The sequence below is a fragment of the Euleptes europaea genome, chromosome 13, assembly GCF_029931775.1.
Source record: "Euleptes europaea isolate rEulEur1 chromosome 13, rEulEur1.hap1, whole genome shotgun sequence".
NCBI classification, from domain to species: domain Eukaryota; kingdom Metazoa; phylum Chordata; class Lepidosauria; order Squamata; family Sphaerodactylidae; genus Euleptes; species Euleptes europaea.
This window is the reverse complement of record NC_079324.1, coordinates 60,060,508-60,080,744: the sequence shown is the minus strand read 5'-3', so window position 1 is coordinate 60,080,744 and position 20,237 is coordinate 60,060,508. Positions and strand designations below refer to the sequence as shown.

The 20,237-nt window shown below is 47.6% G+C and overlaps 2 protein-coding genes across 2 annotated transcripts in view; both read left to right on the top strand.

Annotated features, from left to right (window-relative positions):
• The window catches only part of DDX55 (DEAD-box helicase 55), a 66,084-nt gene that overhangs the window by 19,914 nt on the left and 25,933 nt on the right, over positions 1-20,237 (top strand). The window lies entirely within an intron of this gene.
• On the top strand, positions 78-12,904 carry GTF2H3 (general transcription factor IIH subunit 3). The gene is made up of 13 exons (XM_056859437.1): positions 78-186; positions 1,822-1,901; positions 2,767-2,873; positions 3,204-3,370; positions 4,792-4,854; positions 6,384-6,413; positions 7,056-7,084; positions 7,194-7,268; positions 9,660-9,713; positions 9,815-9,883; positions 11,237-11,372; positions 12,003-12,039; positions 12,833-12,904. The coding sequence occupies exons 1-13, from the start codon at positions 177-179 to the stop codon at positions 12,900-12,902; spliced, it is 927 nt and encodes a 308-aa protein (XP_056715415.1). The 5' UTR covers positions 78-176; the 3' UTR covers positions 12,903-12,904.

The window sequence follows — 20,237 nt, the reverse complement described above, 5'->3', positions numbered from 1 at the left end:
AAGAGGCGACTTAGAGCGGAGAACAGAGACCGGAAATGTCGCGACGGTTTTTTTCCCTGTCTCTATGGGAGAATAGAGGGTGGGCTTGGTGGTGACGCCAGCATGACGCGCCGGGGCTGTCCGCGACGTCACTGTCGGGCGACCGCGCTCTCGGTTTGTGGGTGCAGTTGGGCGCTATGAGCGGGGGTGAGTGCGGGGCGCGGGTTGCGGGAGGCTCTCCTCCTCCTCCATGACGGGGCCCCGCAAGAGGCAGGGAGGCGTTGCTGACTTTTGGCCACCGTCTTGCACGCGTTTGACTTCTGCACAGTGTCCTTCTTCCAGAGGGGCAGCCCCCTTAGTTTGTCCCAGCTAGCACAGTAAAAGCCTCTGGGGTACTTTAAAATGTTTATCATGGCAGGTGCTTCTGTGAGAGAATTCACTTTGTGGGACGTGTGAAGCATTTAGGGCACTTTCACCCAGCCCAAATAATGCACTTTCAATCCACTTTCAGTAGTCAAAAAGGGCAAGAGTCCAGTAGCACCTTAAAGACTAACAATATTTTCTGGTAGGGTATGAGCTTTCGTGAGCCACAGCTCACTTCTTCAGATACCCACTGTGAATAATCCACTTTCAGTACGCTTTGACGATCGTTTGCAAGTGGATTTTGCCAGTTCACACTGTAAAATCCATTTTCAAAGTGCTTTGAAAGTGGATTGAAAGTGCATTATTCAGTATGTGTGAAAGTGCCCTACTCTCAGTTGGCATGACCGTATGTGTGTGTATGCATGCAATGAAAGCGTCTGCCACAATCAATTTGCTGCTCTTTAAGGTGATGGGAGACGTTTTCTTGTTTTGTCTGGAGTAGGCTAAAGTGGCTAATCTGATCCCAGAAGGGTAGCCATGGTACAATCTGCCAAATGAGAATCCATCTCAGAGAAGTCTTGGCCATACTCCAAGAAGATAAGGCGGGATAGCAATGTTTTAATTAATAAATAACAATCCTGAAAGTTTATGTCTGAATAAAACTATTAGCCTCCAAGGTGTCCACAAGACCTCTGTGTGCTTCCGCTCTACTCTTAGCTTAGCTGTAGTTTTTGGTGAATTATATACAGTCCCAATTTTTTTTTAAAGTGCTGTCATGATTGAATGAGTGCCTCTGAACATATTCACAATGCATTCTCCCCTGAAAAACAAACGTACATGCTTTTAAAGTAAAGGATCAAAGAACTTTAGAGCACATAAAGGAAACAGCCTAGGTGTGCGCACAGTTCCTTTGGTGGAATTAGATCAGTGGCTCATGAAGAGCCACGTTTGCTTTGATCATCAACCAGAAAAGCCACTTGACTGCTGTATGCCCTGTGTGCCACCCCAAACACACACATAAATTAATAGAAGCTATAACTATTACTATTAAATACATAACAATAACCTTTTAAAATCACTAGACTACCTCTGAGCATGCAGGGTTGCCTCTCCCAGCCACTGTTGAACCTTAGCCAGCCCTTGTGCATCTGGGGAAGGGCTTCCCTCTCTGCCTTCTATCTCTGTCCTCACTATGAGGCACAGCAGGTTGGGCAAGAGTGGGAGATTGCCAAGGCAAGGTGGCTGTGCAGAAATGGGGACTAAATGCACCACCACTGTGGCAAACTCTTTTCCATGGTGTCTGCCACGAGGGTGGCTGACTATTTTCTGTCTCTAGCTTGCTGTCTAGATCTTTCAGCCCATTGATGATTGGAAGCAGCAGAGCAAATCTGACCTTTCTTTATGGATAGTAAATGTTGATCTCTCCATATAGAAGCAATTGGCCAGTGTTTTTTGATGTGCACACTTTTGTTTTTCTAGATGATGACCTGAATCTCCTAGTCATCATCATTGACACTAATCCTATCTGGTGGGGAAAGCAGATAATAGCAGGAGCTGAGGTAAGACCACACAATATGTGACTTCTCTTAAGGCTGTTTGCCATGCTCTATTTCTTCCTAACTCACAGGAAGAGGCCCTCCTAACTGTCCCACCAATCACAGGAGCTGCTGGTGGGCACATGAGACAGGGCCTTTTCGGTGGCAGCCCCACAATTATGAAACAACCTCCCCAGGAAAGTACACCTGGCCCCTTCACTCGCAATCTTTAGGAGGCAGTTGAAGACAGTTTTATTTAGGACTGCATTTGACTAATTTGGTTTTTGATTTATTGGCAGTCCTAATTGAGATTTTAAACTGTGGTCTTGTATGTGTTTTTAAGAATAATTGTTTTATTTACATTGTAAGCCACCTTAAGTTCCGCAAGGTAGAAGAGTGGCTAATAAATGTTTAAAATAAATGAAATAAATAAATAACTCGGAGTTTAGTTGTTATAATCCCGACTGAACTTGAAATTTACTTTTATGGTATTTCTGCTGCTTTCAGAGCATTTTCTGAGTAAGGATGCTGTCCTAAGCATGTTTACCGGGAAAATATGTCTTGTTGCACCTGGGGAAACTGACCTCTGGGTAAGCCTGGATACAGTTGAGCTGTTGATGTGCTTAGGAATTGAGAGAGGCGGTTTCCCAAGCAGAGAGCATGTTGTATGCCCAGCCTGGCCGGAATGAAACATCGCAGCGGTGAAGTGAAGTTCACAGTCCTTTTCCAACTAGTAATCGCTGTATAAATGTTTGTGTTTTCTTAAAATAAAACACATCTCTTAAAAATGTAATTTTTCTTTATATATAGTTTGCCGAGATGCTCTCTGATTTCATTTACCATATTTGCATGTTTGCTGCCATTAATCAATCCCCCCCTTTCCTCGCAGTTTACGTTGTCAAAATGCCTCGACGCAGCCATGGTGTTGGGAAACTCTCACTTATTTATGAACCGTCACAACAAACTTGCTGTGATAGCCAGTCATGTACAAGAAAGGTATTGCAGCATTTTTGGATTACAGTGGGGTGGCTCCCGGCACATAGCTTGGGGATGGTCATGGGGGGAGAGCAGAGGCAGTTATGGGGCAGGATACCTCTGAATACCAGATTCTGGGGAAGGCAGTGAATTGATTTGAATGTTGTAACTATATAACATTAGCATAAACATAACATAAACAAGAAATGGAGGTGAATGGAAATGAACAGCACACTTTCTGCCTTTCCTTCCTGAAAAGCCTGTCATTTGTCTGAAATCTGATTTTCTCATAAATGTAAATGATAAAGTTCCTCATTACCAAACATAACTCGGTTTTTCTGTTTCTTGCAGTCGCTTCCTGTTCCCTGGAAAGCGCTGGGCAGCTGCTGACCTCTTTGGGGAGGCTGCGGGGAACCTTCTAGAATCCAATATTTCTGGCAGCAAAGACGGGAAGTACGAGTTACTGACCACCATCAATGAAACTGTTGCGGAGGAGATCAAGGATCTCATGACCACGAGTGAGCTGCCTTTCTGTTGCCTGCTTCTGCATCTCTTTCTTTTATTATTATTATTTATGTAGATTTTTAACCCGCCCTCAATCCCCAGCCAAAGCCAGCCTCAGGCCAGCTAACAACAGTGTTGTGTGTGCGTTAAGTGCTGTCAAGTCGCTTCCGACTCATGGCAACCCTATGAATAAATGTCATCCAAAATGTCCTATCTTTGACAGTCTGCTCAGATCTTGCAAATTGAAGGCTTTGGCTTCCTTTATTGAATCAATCCATCTCTTGTTGGGAAGTGAAGATGGTCCCGGAGTAAGCCATGCAGAGTGGCCCCTGCACCGTTACAAGCCAGCACTGAATTCTGGCTTGATCAAGTGGTGCTGGCTTACCTACAAACTGGTGGCTGTGTGGGACGAGGCAGTTGGTGAGCAGATACTGAGAAGCGTGGCCTCTGACAAAGTGGCTCTGCTTCCTTCTGGACGACAGCTGCCCTCTAAGAAAGCAGCCCACCGGGAAATTTCCCTGTAAGCTAAAAGGCCAGTCTGCCCGTGATCCCTGAGGATGCTGAGCAGCTAACATTGCCCCTCGTCCTCCTTTCCCATCAATGGGGCTAATCCCTGGGCCCAAACCAACAGTGTCATAGAATCATAGAGTTGGAAGCAACCACCAGGGTCATCTAGCTCAACCCCTGCACAATGCAGGACATTCACAACTACCTCCCCCCCCCGGTGACCCCTGCTCCATGACCAGAAGATGCCCAAGATGCCCTCCCTCTCATGGTCATAGAATCAGCATTGCTGACAGATGGCCATCTAGCCTCTGCTTAAAAACCTCCAGGGAAGGAGAGCTCACCACCTCCTGAGAAAGCCATTCTGCCCATGATTCCTAAGGATGCTGCTCCCTGGGCCCAAACCAACAGTGTCAGAGGAGCCTGTTGTCCCCTCTTTGGCCTTGAGAAATTGTCTACCCTATGCACATCGCGCAGGGTTACACTGCTTTAAATGCCACCGCTTCGCCCCAAGGCAGTGAACAATTTTTTCAGTATCTTGCATCATCTTGTAATTCTTACAACAGCCCTGTGAGGTAGGCTAGTGTTATTATTTATCCCTGTACTGCAGATCAGAGGCTGAGAAGAACTGATTGCCTTGTGGGGAGTTTCTTTTAGTGTGACTGCCATCATGAGTGTCAAGTGCTTTGAGCGCAATATAAAAAGAGCAGAGTTGCAGTCTTGTGCAGACCTATGACATAGTAGAGCCCCACAGAACAGGTACAGGGCTGGGCTTTATAGTGGGTTGGATCCCCACGAATCCATTCTACTAAGAATGGCACTTTCCCCCGAAGCACCAGGTTTTGTGGCTTGAGGGGCAGCAGCATGGTACAGTATTGAAGCCAATAAATTAATTTATAATATTTCTGTCTTCCTCCTCCTTTAATTGTAGCTGAAATAAAAGGCCAGCAGACTGAAACGTTACTGGCGGGGTCCCTTGCCAAAGCCCTCTGCTGTATCCTTCACATTTTCCAGATGTTTTCATTCTTCAAACCAAAGCATGAAGCTGTTACCAAAGCATGAAGGAGTATGCAATTACTCCCAGCTGTAGGGCGTTTTTTAAAAGGTAAAGGTAGTCCCCTGGGCAAGCACCAGGTCATTACTGACCCATGGGGTGACGTCACATCCCGACGTTTACTAGGCACACTATGTTTACCGGGTGGTTTGCCTTAAAACAGGGGAAAGGAAGAAGGGCAGAGCTGTAGAGGCAGGGTTAGAAAGGGTTAAATGGGAGCAGCTCCCGTTATACATGTTGAGGTTTGGTTGTAGAGGAAGAGGTGACATCAATGGCTTTGTGGGGAAGAAGACTGGTGAGTTTTGAGGAGAGAGGGTGGTGGTGGCACAAAACACTGGGTCACAGAGGGAATTCCGGGCATAAAAGGCAGCAAGCAAAAATTATTGGAAGCACCGAGTAGAGCTTTGGGCTGAGAATGGGATGGGCCAGAGTGTAGCAGTAGAAGAGTTGATTTTTATATGCCGACTTTCTCTTAAGGGAGAATCAAACTGGCTTACAATCTCCTTCCCTTCCCCTCCCCACAACAGACATCCTGTGAGGTAGGTGGGGCTGAGATAGCTCGAAGAGAACAGTGACTAGCCCAAGGTGACCCAGTTGGCTTCGTGTGTAGGAGTGGGGAAACCAACCTGGTTCACTGGATTAGCCTCCGCCGCTCATGTGGAGGAGTGGGAATCAAACACGGTTCTCCAGATCAGTGTCCACTACTCCAAATCACTGCTCTTAACCACTACACCACACTGACAGTAGAGCATATGTTTTGCCAGCAAATGGTTCTGTTAATCCAAGGGTCCCCAACATGGCGCCTATAGGCGACATGGCGCCTGCTGATTTCTTTCCTGGTGCTCTCCAAATGCTTTTAGAAAGTGGGCAGGGCTAAGTGGGGCTTTTGCCCAGCAGGGCTTCTGCCTGTGTGTGTAGATTAAAGGCATCCCATTAAACAGAGCTTCTATTTGAAATGTTGAAGAGTTATACCTGACGTCACTCATTGCCCTGGGTCAGAATTCCAAAGCTGCCCACAGGCTTAAAAAGGTGGGGAACCCCTGTGTTAATCTGAGTTCTGTTAGCCACATCCCCTCTTACGGTGAACGAGGAAGGAACCCACAGACTCAGTAGCTTGGGCTAACCATTTCAACAGTGTTTCATTTGATATTTATTTTATTTATTTAGAACATTTTTATGCCGCCTCTGTGAGAATCTGCCTGAGGAAGATTATGAAGAACAAAGGGCTTGTACATTATCACATTTTTGCCTGTTTATTGGATTAAAATTATATTCATTCAGATTAGTTCTCTGGGGAGAAAAGAAAAACAGTTACATCACATTTCATATACACATCTTTTTGGAAATAAGAGTCACTAATTTTCCTTCTGCAAAATAGTATGACAAGTGTGGGAGGCTGTACGGTTGTGTTTTCCAGATGTTCTTCAAAGTATCACAAAAATTTGATTCCTGAATATCGTGTTCCTTAGATATTCACAGGATGTCTAAAGAGGGAAAAGGTACTGTGACTTTTAAATTATTACTGAGAGAAGTTAGGCAGGGCAAGGAGGGATCATAAGGCAGGGTGGGGAGATGACTGTCTTGGCAGCAGTCAGGCCCAGCGGCCAGCAGAGCCTTCCCCCAGCCCTGGGCCCAGGGTAGTTGCTTCATGGCTAAGACTTCCCCTGTTTTCCATTTGAGTATTTGAGTATCAGAATACCCATACATAAGTTAACCATTGTTAGTTCCAGGCATGGCTTAACCTCGGTTAAGGTCCCAAAATATAGAGTGAAACCTTCGTTAAGCTTGGCAAACTGAACCCTGGGGGGGGGTGTGTGGCATCAGTGAGATGTGGTTGGTACTCTGCAGGCAGAGATACTGGGGAGAGGGCAGTTAACTTAAACATCGCCTGTTTGGTGCAAGTGTAACACTTAATACTGTTAATGCTAACCATGGTTCCTGAATGTGCTTAAAACCACAGTTCCACATCTTGGCTTGCAGCCAGCTCTGATCTAGGCATCTCGATGTAACAGTGTAAGCAGGGAAACCAGCCATGGTTATGTCTGCATATGGCTCTGATGGACAGAATTATTCCAGAGGAGGCTCTATGGAATGGCTTAGGAGCCCTAACATTTTATTTTCTTTCCTTCTCAACTATTTAGCTGGCCAAGAAATTAAGTCTAGGATTTTGGTAAGATTTCCACCCCACCTTCCCCCAAGTTTCCATAACAAATCTTGGCAGCCTGCAGACTTGGCTGACCGGAGCATGTGGACTAATGGCCGCTGCATCTCTTTGCTAGGTCATAAAAGCAGCTGAGGACAGCGCATTGCAGTACATGAACTTCATGAATGTCATCTTTGCAGCCCAGAAGCAGGTGATTCCCCGAGCTGATTATAACCAGTGCCTGTAAAGGAGATGGCTCATCCTGAACATTTTATGGAACTTCATCCTAGAGTGCTGGGTCTAGTTCTTTAAAAATATAGTGGACATCAGAGAGTCAGAGGAGGGCAGCTGGTGTGGTCAAGAGTTTGGGAAACAGGCCTTACAGGGAAAGACTGAAGAAACTGGGTATGTTGAGCCTCAAGAAGGCAGGGGTTGGGGGAAAATGGTTGTATTCCTCAAATACCTGAAGGGCTGCCACCCAGAATCATAGAGGTGGAAGGGGGCCATACAGGCCATCTAGTCCAACCCCCTGCTTAATGCAGGATCATCCTAGAGCATCCCTGACAAATGCTTGTCCAGCCTCTGCTTAAAGACTGCCAGTGCGGGGGAGCTCACCCCCTCCCTAGGTAGCCGATTCCACTGTCGAACAACTCTTACTGTAAAAAATGTTTTTCCTAATATCCAGCCGGTACCTTTCCACCCGCAATTTAAACCCATTATTGTGAGTCCTATCCTCTGCTGCCAACAGGAACAGCTCCCTGCCCTCCTCTAAGTGACAGCCCTTCAGATACTTCAAGAGAGCAATCATGTCCCCCCCTCAACCTCCTCCAAACGAAACATTCCCAACTCCCTCAGCCTTTCCCGAGGAGGGGGAGGACTTGTTCTCTGTGGCTTCAGAGAGGGTTAGACCTAGTGGGCAATTGAACGTCAGAAGAATCTCCCTAATGGGAAGGGCAGTTTGAGAATGGAATCAATTATCTAGGTGGGTTGTTCCTTCCTGGGAGTTTTCAAGCAGAGGCTGGGGGGCCATCTGTCAGGGATGCCCTAGCTTTGGGTTTCTTGCTGTGAGCAGGGTGTTTGGACTAGATGGCCTGGAAGGCCCCCTTCCACCTCTAGGAATCTGTTGTGTACTTAGGAGAGCCAGTGTGGTGTAGTGGTTAAGAACAGTGGTTTGGAGCGCTGGAGTCTGATATGGAGAACCAGGTTTGATTCCCCACTCCTCCACATGAGTGGCGGAGGCTAATCTGGTGAACTGGATTTGTTTCCCCACTCCTACACACGAAGCCAGCTGGGTGACCTTGGGCAAGTCATTCTCTCTCAGCCTCACCTACCACACAGGGTGTCTGTTGTGGGGAGGGGAAGGGAAGGTGATTGTAAGCCGGTTTGATTCTCCCTTAAGTGGCAGAGAAAGTCGGCATATAAAAACCAACTCTTCTTCTTCTTAATTCTTAAGGATGGTTACAAATGTTCCTTCCACATGGAGAACTTCCTCTTTGAACCCAGATCGCCTCACTGACAGTGTCCTGTACCCCCCACACTGCTCAGCAAAATGAGAAGCCTTCCTCCCACCCTAAGGACCTTTCTCAAACCTTAAGTGGCTTTTCCGCTTGAGAAAGAGCAAGAGTCTAGTCCAGCAGCTCCTTGAATACCAACAGGATTTCTAGGGCAAGCTTTTGTGAGTCACAGCTCCCTTCATCAGATCTGACAAAGGGAGCTGTGACTCTCAAAAGTTTATAACCTGGAAATCTTGTTTGTTTCTGAGGTTCCGCTGGACTCTTGTACTGCAAACCAACACAGCCACCTAGCTAAAAGGAAGAAGAGTTGGTTTTTATATGCCGACTTTCTCTTCCACTTAAGGAAGAATCAAAGTGGCTTACAATCACCTTCCCTTCCCAGCCCCACAACAGACATCCTGTGAGGTAGGTGGGGCTGAGAGAGCTCTAAGAGAGCTGTGACTAGCCCAAAGTTACCCAGCTGGCTTCATGTGTAGGAGTGGGTAAACTAATCAAGTTCACCAGATTAGCCTCCACCACTCATGTGGAGGAGTGCGAAATCTAACCCGGTTCTCCAGATCAGAGTCCACCGCTCTGAACCACTGCTCTTAACCACTATACCACGCTGGCTCCCTACAAATTAGGTTGGAGGAACGTTCTTTAGACTGGATGAATGTTTCAAACTTTGCTGAATAGTGGAGTGATAGAATACACGCATCTCTAACCACTACCCAGCACTGAATGAGACCATTGGTCCCTATAGTGAAGCATTCTTGTCTCTGAGAGCAGCTATCCAACTCTCTAAGTGGATGTCATGGACGAGCTGGAATGGGTGCAGGCAAGGGAAGGGATCGACCCTTTTGCTGGGGGAGACCTGAGTATACAAGTGAGAAGGAATCTGTCTTGCTACTGTGTTCTGATCAGCCCATCTCCTGCCTGCCTTTCCTGTGTTTGCAAGCGAGGGAAGGAGTCTTCCAGAGAAAGACCCAAAACAAAATGCATCCCAGGCTGTGCCAAACAGAGAGGGAATGTGTGGTGTTAAGGTGACCTCCCACACCCAGTTCCTTCCATGAACCTAATTTTGTTTTTTTGTTCATTTGGCTTTTCAGAATATTTTGATTGATGCCTGTGTTTTGGACTCTGATTCAGGGCTCTTGCAGCAGGTATGATCTATGTTTTATTACTTTTTCATCTTATCTCCAATCCAGCCTTATTGGTATGGTGTTGCTATTTTTTTTTAAGACGAGGATAACTTGTTTTCCAGGCTTGCGATATTACTGGCGGTATTTACTTGAAGGTGCCCCACGTGCCCTCTCTCCTGCAGTATTTGCTGGTGAGTGTCTTTTTCAGATCACTTTTAAAACCGTGGATGCTCAGAAGCTTCAGAATGTTATTGAGCCAACAGGCACAACTGTGTTGAAAACAGTTAAAATATGTTTTAAAATGCTGGTTTTTTTGCATCTTGAACACATGAAGCTGCCTTATACTGAATTGGACCCTTGGTCTGTTAAGGTCAGTATTGTCTATTCAGACCGGCAGTGGTTCTTCAGGGTCCCACATAGAGGTCTTTTACCTCACCTACTTGCCTGGTTCCTTCAGCTGGAGATGTCGGGGATTGAACCTTCTGCATGCCAAGCAGATGCTCTACCACTGATCCACAGAAATTTCATCCATGATGAATAGTTGACTTTTGGATGATTATTAAAGTAATTTCCACACCACATTTCTAGCCAAACTTTTGAGATGATTTAGATTTGATCACAGTGTCATTATGTAAAACTCAATAAATCAATCATTCACCCCCCCCCCGAGTCAAAAGAAATTGGCAAAAGGCCTGGAGCTTGAATGGCTTTGCATGTAGAAGATCCCACGTTTGATCCGCAGCATGAAAGGGTCTCGAGAAGCAGGGGCCAGGAAAGGCCTTTTTCTGCCTGAGACCCTGGAGAGCCGCTGCCAGGTCAGAACAGAAGGTACTGAGTGAGATGGGCCAAGGATCTGACTCTATAAGGCAGTCTCGTATGTTCAAATCCAGACAAAACCAGCCACAAACTATTACATAAGAACATAAGAAAGGCCCTGCTGGATCAGACTAAGGCCCATCAAGTCCAGCAGTCTGTTCACACAGTGGCCAACCAGGTGCCTCTAGGAAGCCGCATTATTAACATTAGTTTTCACAGGGAGATGAATGGACAAGTTTATTTCATTCTGATATTTTGAGCGGCTGGACTTCATTTTTACGGAGTGTCCATCTGTTCATGGCTAGTAGCATAGTAGCTAAATGGAGCCTCCATGTTCAGCACCACATATCTGCTGCTGGGGGCATGGAACAGGCGATGGCAAGCTTCCCAGAGCATCTGATTGGCTGCTGTTGAAGACTGAGTGCTAGACTGAACACTTTAAGTTGCCTTATACTGAATCAGACCCTTGGTCTATCAGTCAGTGTTGTCTGGCAGCGGCTCTCCAGGGTCTCAAGCAGAGGTCTTTCACATCACCTACTTGCCTAGTCCCTTGAACTGGAGTTGCCGGGGATTGAACCTGGGACCATCTGCATACCAAACAGATGCTTTACCACTGAGCCATGGCCCCTTTGGATCCTTTGGCCTCCTCGGTTGAGGCAGCTCTTACAGGTACTCTGATCCAGCAGAGCTCTTGCAGTTCCTAAAAGGAAGCCCTTTTCTGATTGCAGTGGGTATACCTGCCTGACCAAGAGCAAAGATCCCAGCTGATCCTGCCACCCCCCGTCCACGTGGACTACCGGGCCGCTTGCTTCTGCCACAGGAACCTCATAGAGATCGGCTACGTCTGCTCCGTGTGCTTGTCAAGTGAGTTGCTTTGGCTGCGTTTACCAGCGTGGTGTAGTGGTTAAGAGCGGTGGTTTGGAGCTGTGGACTCTAATCTGGAGAACTGAGTTTGATTCCCCGCTCCTCCACATGAGCGGCAGAGGCTAATCTGGTGAACCAGGTTGGTTTCCCCACTCCTCCACAAGAAGCCTGCTGGTGACCTTGGGCGAGTCACAGTTCTCTTCGAACTCAGCCCCACCTACCTCACAAGGTGTCTGTTGTGGGGAGGGGAAGGGAAGGTGATTGTAAGCCAGTTTGAGACTTCTTAAAGGTTGACAAAAATGGTGTATAAAAACCAACTCTTTTGGAGAGCCAGCGTGGTGTAGTGGTTTGGAGTGGTGGACTCTGATCTGGAGAACCAAGTTGGTTTCCCCTCTCCTACACATGAAGCCAGCTGGATGACCTTGGGCTAGTCACACTCTTTCAGCCCCACCTACCTTACAGGGTGTCTGTTGTGGGGAGTGGAAGGGAAGGTGATTGTAAGCCGGTTTGATTCTTCCTTAAGTGGTAGAGAAAGTCAGCATATAAAAACCAACTCTTCTTCTTTGCTTGATTTTAAGGTAAGCAACCTGAACCAAACCTCCCTTGTTTTTTCTTCTTCTTGTTTTCCAGTATTCTGCAGTTTCAGCCCCATTTGCACCACATGCGAGTAAGTGTCCTGGAGAGGTTTGTTTGAGTTGTCACGAGACGGGCTGTGTCTGTTCTGTGTCTCTGCAATCAAACTGGGTACCCTTTCCATCTCCATTTGATAAAAGCAAAGCAGGTTTCTGGCCCTCACTGTTACAGCGAGAGGTATAGGAATGCATTGATAGTGCCAAGATCCACAGACTTCTCCCGAGTCTTTTTGGCCCGACGAGCAACTTAACTGCTCTCTCCACACCCTCTTTTCCATTCCCTTTCTGATTGCCTTCTCACCTCTGCAGTCCTTAAAAAGTCTAGCCACCTACAGCCCAGATTTGGGAAATTTCAAGTCAGCTCGTCCCACGTTAAAAAAAATACATCAGCCACAAGTATAGTATGAAACTTGTTGTGTCCCCCCTGTAGGTGATTTCTACTGGGAGAATGGCAGGGAGAAAAGGTTTATCCCCTCCCCACCACAAACCACAGACCCCACTGAAATCCCCAACTGCATGTTAACCTTAAAAATATTACAAAATCCAGTTTCAGATCTGTGCACTCTTAGAAACCAGTAGCATCTTAAAGACTGACCACATTTCTGGCAGGGTATGAGCTTTCGTGAGCCACAGCTCACTTCTTCAGTTCTGAAGAACTCACGAGAGCTGTGATCTCAGAAACCAGTTTTAGAAGCAGAATCATAAATCACAAAAATCATGCAGACAGAGTTTTCTCGGATGGAGAATTTTGGGGCTTGTGGAAGACATGCGTGCCCAAGTGAGCCAGTAACCCATCCAGCCTTCCTCTTTCTTTCTAACTTCTTCCAGGACTGCCTTCAAGATTTCGCTGCCAGCCATCATGAAATCGAAGAAAAAGAAGCTGAAATTAGCCGTCTGATGGCCGGATCGTTACCACTGATGGCTTCTGGCCACGGTGCAGGTTGGGGCATCAGAGCTACGAGTGCATTTGTAGGATGCTGAAAAAGAGCAAGCAATTAAAATAGACCTACAGAGAGCTAATGCTTTCAGAAGAGTCATGTAAGTTGGGTGTAACTTGTTTGCTCAATGCCTGGTGAGTTGGATCCTGCAGATCTATGACATTAATGGTGGTGCTCCCCCCCCCCCCCGGTACAAGCAGCCTTCCCCTCATGCCAGAAGGTTGGATCCTTGTGCTTCGGTTCCATTAACAGTGGTGTCCGCCCCCCCGCCCCCGACACAAAAAGCATCTCTGTGTTGCAAGAAACTCTTATGATAAGAGAAGATTCCTTGGGCTGGGGAAGGTGCTGCTGTTAGGGCAGTGGTCGGCAAACTCATTAGTCAACAGAGCCAAATATCAACAGTACAACAATTGAGATTTCTTTTGAGAGCCAAATTTCTCCGTGTTGGGAAGGGGGCGAGAGGGCCCCGGGCCGAAGCCTGCAGAGGCCTGGCCCACATCCGAAGCGGGGCTGGGGGCAGCCCTGGGCAGGCCCACCCAGCGCCCCGCGCTCCGCGCCCCACCGGCCAGCATGCGGTGTGCGGTGCCCCAGGGCACCTCTCCCCGCACCACAATCCCTGCGAGGCCGGGAGGAAGGGGGGTCTGTGGAGCCAAGCCCAGCCCGCCTCTTTTCCCCTCCTCGACCGCCCACCAGCGGAGACCTACTGCAGTGGGCGAAGCCCAGCACCTGCCCCATCGCCTCAGCCGGCCGCCACCAGGTCCATGCGGGTGCGGGACGGCCCGGTCGCTGCGCTTCGGTCGCTTGGCCCCCCACCGCCTCCGGCTCATGGTCCTGGTTGCATCGCGCCCGGGTGGCGGCTGGTGGGCAGACAAAGCCGGCAGCGGGGATGCTGCAGACAAAGGTGGGGCGGGGGGGAGGGCCGTGGCGGCGCCGTGGCGCAGGAGAGGCCGGGGCCCCGCTGGCCTGCGCTGAGAGAGAGAGGCCTGCCCAGGCTGGAGAGGAGAGTGCAGGTTGGGGCAGCTTGGCCGGCACGCTCGCCCGTGCCATGTGGGCCCCCTGCCTTTCCCCGCAAAGCCCTGCCCGCGCGGCCCGCCACCTGTGCTGAGTCAGGGCGGCAAGGGGTCCCGCTGGCCTGCACAGAGAGAGAGAGGCCCGCCCAGGCTGGAGAGGAGAGAGCAGGTTGGGGCAGCCCGGCCGGCACACTTGCCAGCCGCCTGCGCCCACGTGGGCCCCCCGCCTTTCCCTGCAAAGCCCCGCCCTGCCCTCGCGGCCCGCCACCAGCTCTGAGCCGGGGCGGCAAGGGGCCCCGGGCCCCGGCCCCCCTGAGGGAGCGTGGCTGAGAAAACCCCCACGGGGCTCGGAGGCCAGCCCCGCTCCGGGGATTCTGCGCGGGGAGCCCGGGGCCGGCCGGCCGCCCCAGTTGGGGTAGAGCTCCACAAGTGACAACCAGCGAGCGGGAAGCCGAGGCACGCAGATTTGTTGCAGAGCCACACTCAAGGGGCCAAAGAGCCGCATGCGGCTCGCGAGCCGCGGTTTGCCGACCACTGTGTTAGGGTAACAGATTGGTGGGATCCAACCCATGCGCTAATTTTATAACTTGAATCGTAAGGTCATAGGGTTGAATCCTACGGACGTTCCACTGATGGGAGGACAGACTCGTCCTTTTTGAAGCCCCTTGTTGACCTGTGTAGTCTTTTGTCCAGGAGGGTCCCCTGGCCCTTTTTTCAGGAGGCTACTGGGGGAAGGTACGGTGGGGAAAGCTCCCTTTCTGCTAGCGGAACACACACAGGATCCAGCCCATAACACTGAATCTGCAGCTAGTTGAGATGTGAAGACGATGTGTGTAAAGCCAAGGATATGCTCTGGTGCTTCCCTGATATGACATCTTTGGACTTACTCCGTTTAAACGATTTAAGCCTTGGCTCCCTTGTCCCCTCCCCTCCCAAGCCCTCATGTATTTAAGCAGAACTCTTAATATTTTTAGGGACCTGAGTTCAGTCTCTTGGGCTGGTCCTGTTGAGCTCCTGTTTGAATTAATAAGAATCACCCAGTTTTCAAAACTGTGGAAGATTGGGGTTGTGCTCAGAGCTGAGCTCACCCAATGTGGCTAGCAGTGTGATATTTCCATTTCGCTTTTAATAGCAATAACTCTGTTCAGTTTGGGTTTAGTTTAGACTCTCCAAACAGGTAGTCCAGGCATCCAGGTCTTTTGCTGGCCCAAGCCAGCAAGCTGACCTTATCCTAGTTCAGTAGCTTGAGATTTCCACCAGTGATCCATCAGAATCCGTTAGGGTGTAAAACACCCTAAGAATAGTAGCTTGGTGATCTGGGTTGCAAAAAAGCCTTCCACAGGTCTCCCTTCCTGGCTGCAGTGAAATATTTCTCTTTTTTCTAGCTGGTTCTGGAAAAGGCAAACTGGCCCAGGGTGCATCGGTTTCTCAGATGGTGTTTTGAAAACTGGGAAGAGTTCAGTCTTCCCCTGACTTACACAACCAAGGTGTTAAAATACTGTATGGTGAACCTCCTCTCCTGTCTGGCTAATCATGAGGAGGGGTTGGCCTGGCGTGCAGAATATTTTTTTGGGGGGGAGGATATGTTGTGTGTGCCTCCAAAAATGAATGTGTGATTTCAGTTCTTCAAACACTGACTTGGCTCCAACAGCACCAAAGGACGTGTCCTTTCTTCCTTGTGGAGACAGTCTCAGTATGGTTTGCTTCCTGACTCTGAACCCAACCATCTGTGTTCTGTTTGGCGGTCCCATGGAACCGTCGCTCCCTGGAGACTGTATATTATTAACAGGAGGCTGCCTGTGCTCTGTCAGCTCTTTGTACTCTGCCAAACCCTGTACTGTTTTCCAGCTAAATCCCCTTTTTGTTATAACACCTTTTTGTAACTTATTCTTAATAAACTGTTCCTAAGAAAATTGGTGGGTGAGTTTGAAAGGGGGAAAATGGGGTACTGAAGTCTGACAGAGAAGAATCTCTCCTGTCTCCGAGGACTTTATGAGTGATTTTTGCTGGAAGTCAAGGGTGACTTAGGCATCTTTAGCGATGGCTGAGAATACTTATTGATTGCATTTTGGTCCTGGTGGGAACGCTAAGAAGATGGTACTACCCATTCCTAGAAGAGGTAACAGTGGAGAGATTGCACAGTTCTTTTAACATGATTAATAGCATTATATACCCTGAATAACACCCTCATGCACACATAAGCTGTCAGTAACAAGCATTATCTTGGCAATCAAAGCCAAACGCATGCAGTTACCTTTCGATGTCACGCCCTTAACTCCCTCGGCTGACGGCTCCACTGAGGGGAGTGCAGTGAGCCAGTCTGACTGAGAAGAGGCAAGTTGTTTTTCCTTCTGGTCAGCTGTTGTTTGCTGAGTAGATACATGGATATGTTGACTGGTTCCGCACTTGGGAAAGAAAGGTCTGATACCTGTGGTTTAAAAAGCACAACTGGGCTAGGTTCAGACATTTGCCCTGCGGGGTTAGGCCCCAGAGATGAAGCCTCGTCTTGTGCCTAGCTGGGGTTTGAATGTTTTTTGCATAAACCCACAAGAGGGGCTGTGGCTCAGTGGTAAAGCATCTGCTTGGCATGCAGAAGGTCCTAGGTTCAGTCCCTGGCATCTCCAGTTAAAGGGACTGGGCAAGTAGGTGATGTGTAAGACCCCTGCCTGGAGAGCTGCCGCCAGTCTGAGTAGATAATACTGACTTTGATGGACCAAGGGTCTGATTCAGTAGAAGGCAGCTTCATGTGTTTATGTGTTCTTGCTAAGACCAAGCATGTCTGTATTTATTTTAGTGTCCATGAATGGTTAGCACATTCCGTTAAGAACGCTTGAAGTCCAGAGCCTTTTACTTTTTACTTACAATGATCACATTCCTTAAAAATAAGTTCAATAAATTAACCCAGGAGCCCCCAAAGTGGTGCCTGCCGACACCTCACCAAAGGCGCCCACCAAGTATCTTCAGAAAGTGGGTGGCCACCGAAGCTCTGATTAGTTGTGCAGATTAAAATGACGTTATTTTAGTGGCAGCTGCCATCACAGTGTTGGTTTTATTCTGTCTCACTCCTCTTTCCCAGTTTGTTGTTTTAAATTGCTCCTCTTCTTCCTGGCGCTCAGGCTTTCTCTTAGTATGTGTGTGTGTGTGTGTGTGTGTGTGTGTGTGTGTGTGTGTGTGACTCCACCTCCAGTGGCAGCCATTTTGTGATTGTGCCATCACCTTTTGTCAGAATTTCAAAGGCACCCACAGGCTCAGAAAGCTTGAGGGACTCCTGAGTTAACCCGTAGACCTTTTAAACCCCTTGTTAACCTTGCACTCAAGCCAGCTAATGGGGAACCTCCTTCCCCCCGATTACTCAAAGGTCATCGGAATGACTGAAAATTCCATCTAAGCCGGGGAACGAGAGGCAGGCGGAGCCGGGTTTGAAGCACATCTCCTTTTAGGAGGCACCAGCTCTCTCTGATAATTTTTTCTTAGCCAGGAGCTGTTCTATTAAACTAATAAGCCTATTTCTGGATAAATCCTTGCCTGCAACAAATCAATGTTCCAGGTGGGGCAGGGCGCCCTCTAGCCCCGCTGTAGTTACGGTGTTGGGATGTACACACCTGCCACTGGATAAATGCCACTGCCCGATTTTGTGATCGTCTTTCCCACAGATGCCTAGGGGTTGCTTAAAAGGACGTAATAACTTGAAGGTTACCTCAAGTTCTCCCTTTTTTTGTGACACAAAAGCTTTTGAGAAGGGGCCCTTTGCTTTCCCTGGAATGCTAAAAGCGCTATAGCTTCAACCTGCATCAGGTACTAAACTTACTTTGCAAAACTTTGAAGTCCTGCTTGCAGGGAGGTCTTGGGTGCCGGCAGAAGGAAAGTCAGCAACTGCTTTGGAACCGGACTTAGCGTCTGCACTGTTCCAACTGCTCTTACTCGAAGCGAGAGAAGAAAATTTGACGCTGGTGCCAGTTCTTTGGGAGCGTTTTTCTGTAGCCAGGGAGGACCCTCTTCTGACAGAGTCTGTGGGGGTGAGCCTTTTTCTCATTAAGAGGCTAAATTGCCTTTTCTCTTCATTGAGTTGCCTCAACCGGGTCAGCTTCTGATGTTCCAGTTTCTTCATTGTCTGGGGAAACAGAGAATACCTACTTAGCATGCTTTAAAAAAGTTTCAGGCTGCAAAGATACTGAGCCATAATAACATAAATTTAAAAAAGGATACTGGTTTCCTGTTGAGAGTGTTATTAGATACGGACTTCCAACAACTTCTTGCTCAAATTACTGCCTTTTCTGGAATATGTTGAATATTTTAATGAGATTGCTGATAAAAGATCAAGTAGACTCAGCTGTGAATTTTGTGTATGCTTACTGTTGAAATCCTTTGCTGACGATGTGTCTGTTCCCTTAGAATACCAGCCTTAGAAGCTTGTTCTTTTGGCAACTGTACTCAAGTTGTTGCACTGGATTTTATACGAGGCATCAAGTATCTCTTTCAAGACAAAGTAATACAATCTGTGTTCTGTTAGTTAATTAGGTTATTTCCATTGATTCCCTTAATGCAACAGAGAACCCACGTCTGTAATGTTGAAAGGAATCCTAAATAGTTCAGACTATTCCTCGAACATCCTGAATTATATGTCTGGTCAGCTAGCCTGTTGCTATCACCATCGGTAACCCTAGACAAATGGTTAGAAGCAAAGTTCCCAAAGCCAGGTCAATCAGCCCGAGAGGATGAATAATTTGCCAGGTTATCTCCCGTTACTGTTGATGGCGCTTAGCGCTGTGCTTCAGCAGAGTCACCTCTGATTCTGCTGCGGGTTATTCTGCCGGACAACTAAACTGATCATCTTACCATTGTGAAGTTCTTCTGCTCCTTGAGAAACTTATTCTGAATCCTTTGTGGGGCCGTCATCAAGTCAGAAAGGCAGAGTGAATAGAAAGGGTCGTTCATGTATAAGGACGACAAACATATCCTTGGATCGACATCCATGGTCGCCCTTCTGTTTGTCTGGGGTTTTTTCTTTGTGCGTCTGTGAAAGTGACATAAAACTTCAGAAGACTAGCGATGCCAGCACATTCCTGTTCCAGGGACAGGGTGGAAAGACTGCCGGTTTCTGTCCTTTGGAAGCACTGAATGGACTCGGAGTAATTGCTTGGCAGATGAGCAAAACAGACCTCTCTCGCAGAGGGACAGGATGCAGCTTCACTGGTTTAAACCAGCTGAGTTGATCGCTTACAGCTGGCACACTATCAGCTAAACATTGACTTGGTCTCCTCAGAAGGAAGGTCAAGCAAGTGACCCATAATATCTCCAAACAAAACACGGATTCCTGGCCCATGAAGAATGTGCATAGAAAACAATTTGAACTTTTCTGCACTTGTGGATTCCTGTTCTGTTTCTGTATTGCTTCTGTTACTCCGCTAAGAAGCAAATCAAATGGGATTGGATTTTTCAACTTTTAATGATTCCTAGGCAACATCCTGCTGTCCACAGCTACAACAGCTGCGAGGTGATCTAAACTCATGCCTAAAGAATAGTGGCTGGGAAGGAACAGGTGCATTTCCTAGATATATATTTAACTGAGTTGAATGTAGAAACTAATTTACTCTAGTTAGACATTTGTTTAGGTCTCTGACCCTGATGAAACATTAATATTCAGCACCCATACTGCAGTTTGCCTCCTGTCATGGTTAAATAGCTACAATCTCATATCCATAAGAAGCGAGGAATGTTAAAGTGAATTCTCTAGGGTATCTTTTCCTATCAATTTAGCAATGCAAATCCTCAGACTTTGGTCCAGAATTTTTTAGGGCTACATTTAACTTTTTTTTTTTTTTTGAACAATGAGGTCTAGAAGCTTTAATGACAGTATCAGAAACATTTGTTCTTTTTTATATGGGGTTGAATAATAAAGGTTTGATGAGCCTGTCCTCTGTGGATTTGCCTCAGTCCCTTTTTAAAATCTTCCTATTGCTATACAAACATTTACAAGAATCAGTCTTGAATTTCTGAAACCTAAACCTACCTGTTAAATCACTGTCCCTCTTTTGTTTCTCTTTTTGTCTCTTGTGAATTCCTACAACTGTCATTCTATTTATTTGCTTCAAGTATAGCCCTCCTTTCTCACAAAGACTCAGGGGAAGGGCTGTAGCTAAGTGGTAGCGCATCTGCTTGGCATGCAGAAGGTCCCAGGTTCAATCCCCAGCATCTCCAGTTAAAGGGACTAGGCAAGTAGGTGATGTGAAAGACCTCTGTCTTGAGACCCTGGAGAGCCACTGCTGGTCTGAGTAGACAGTACTG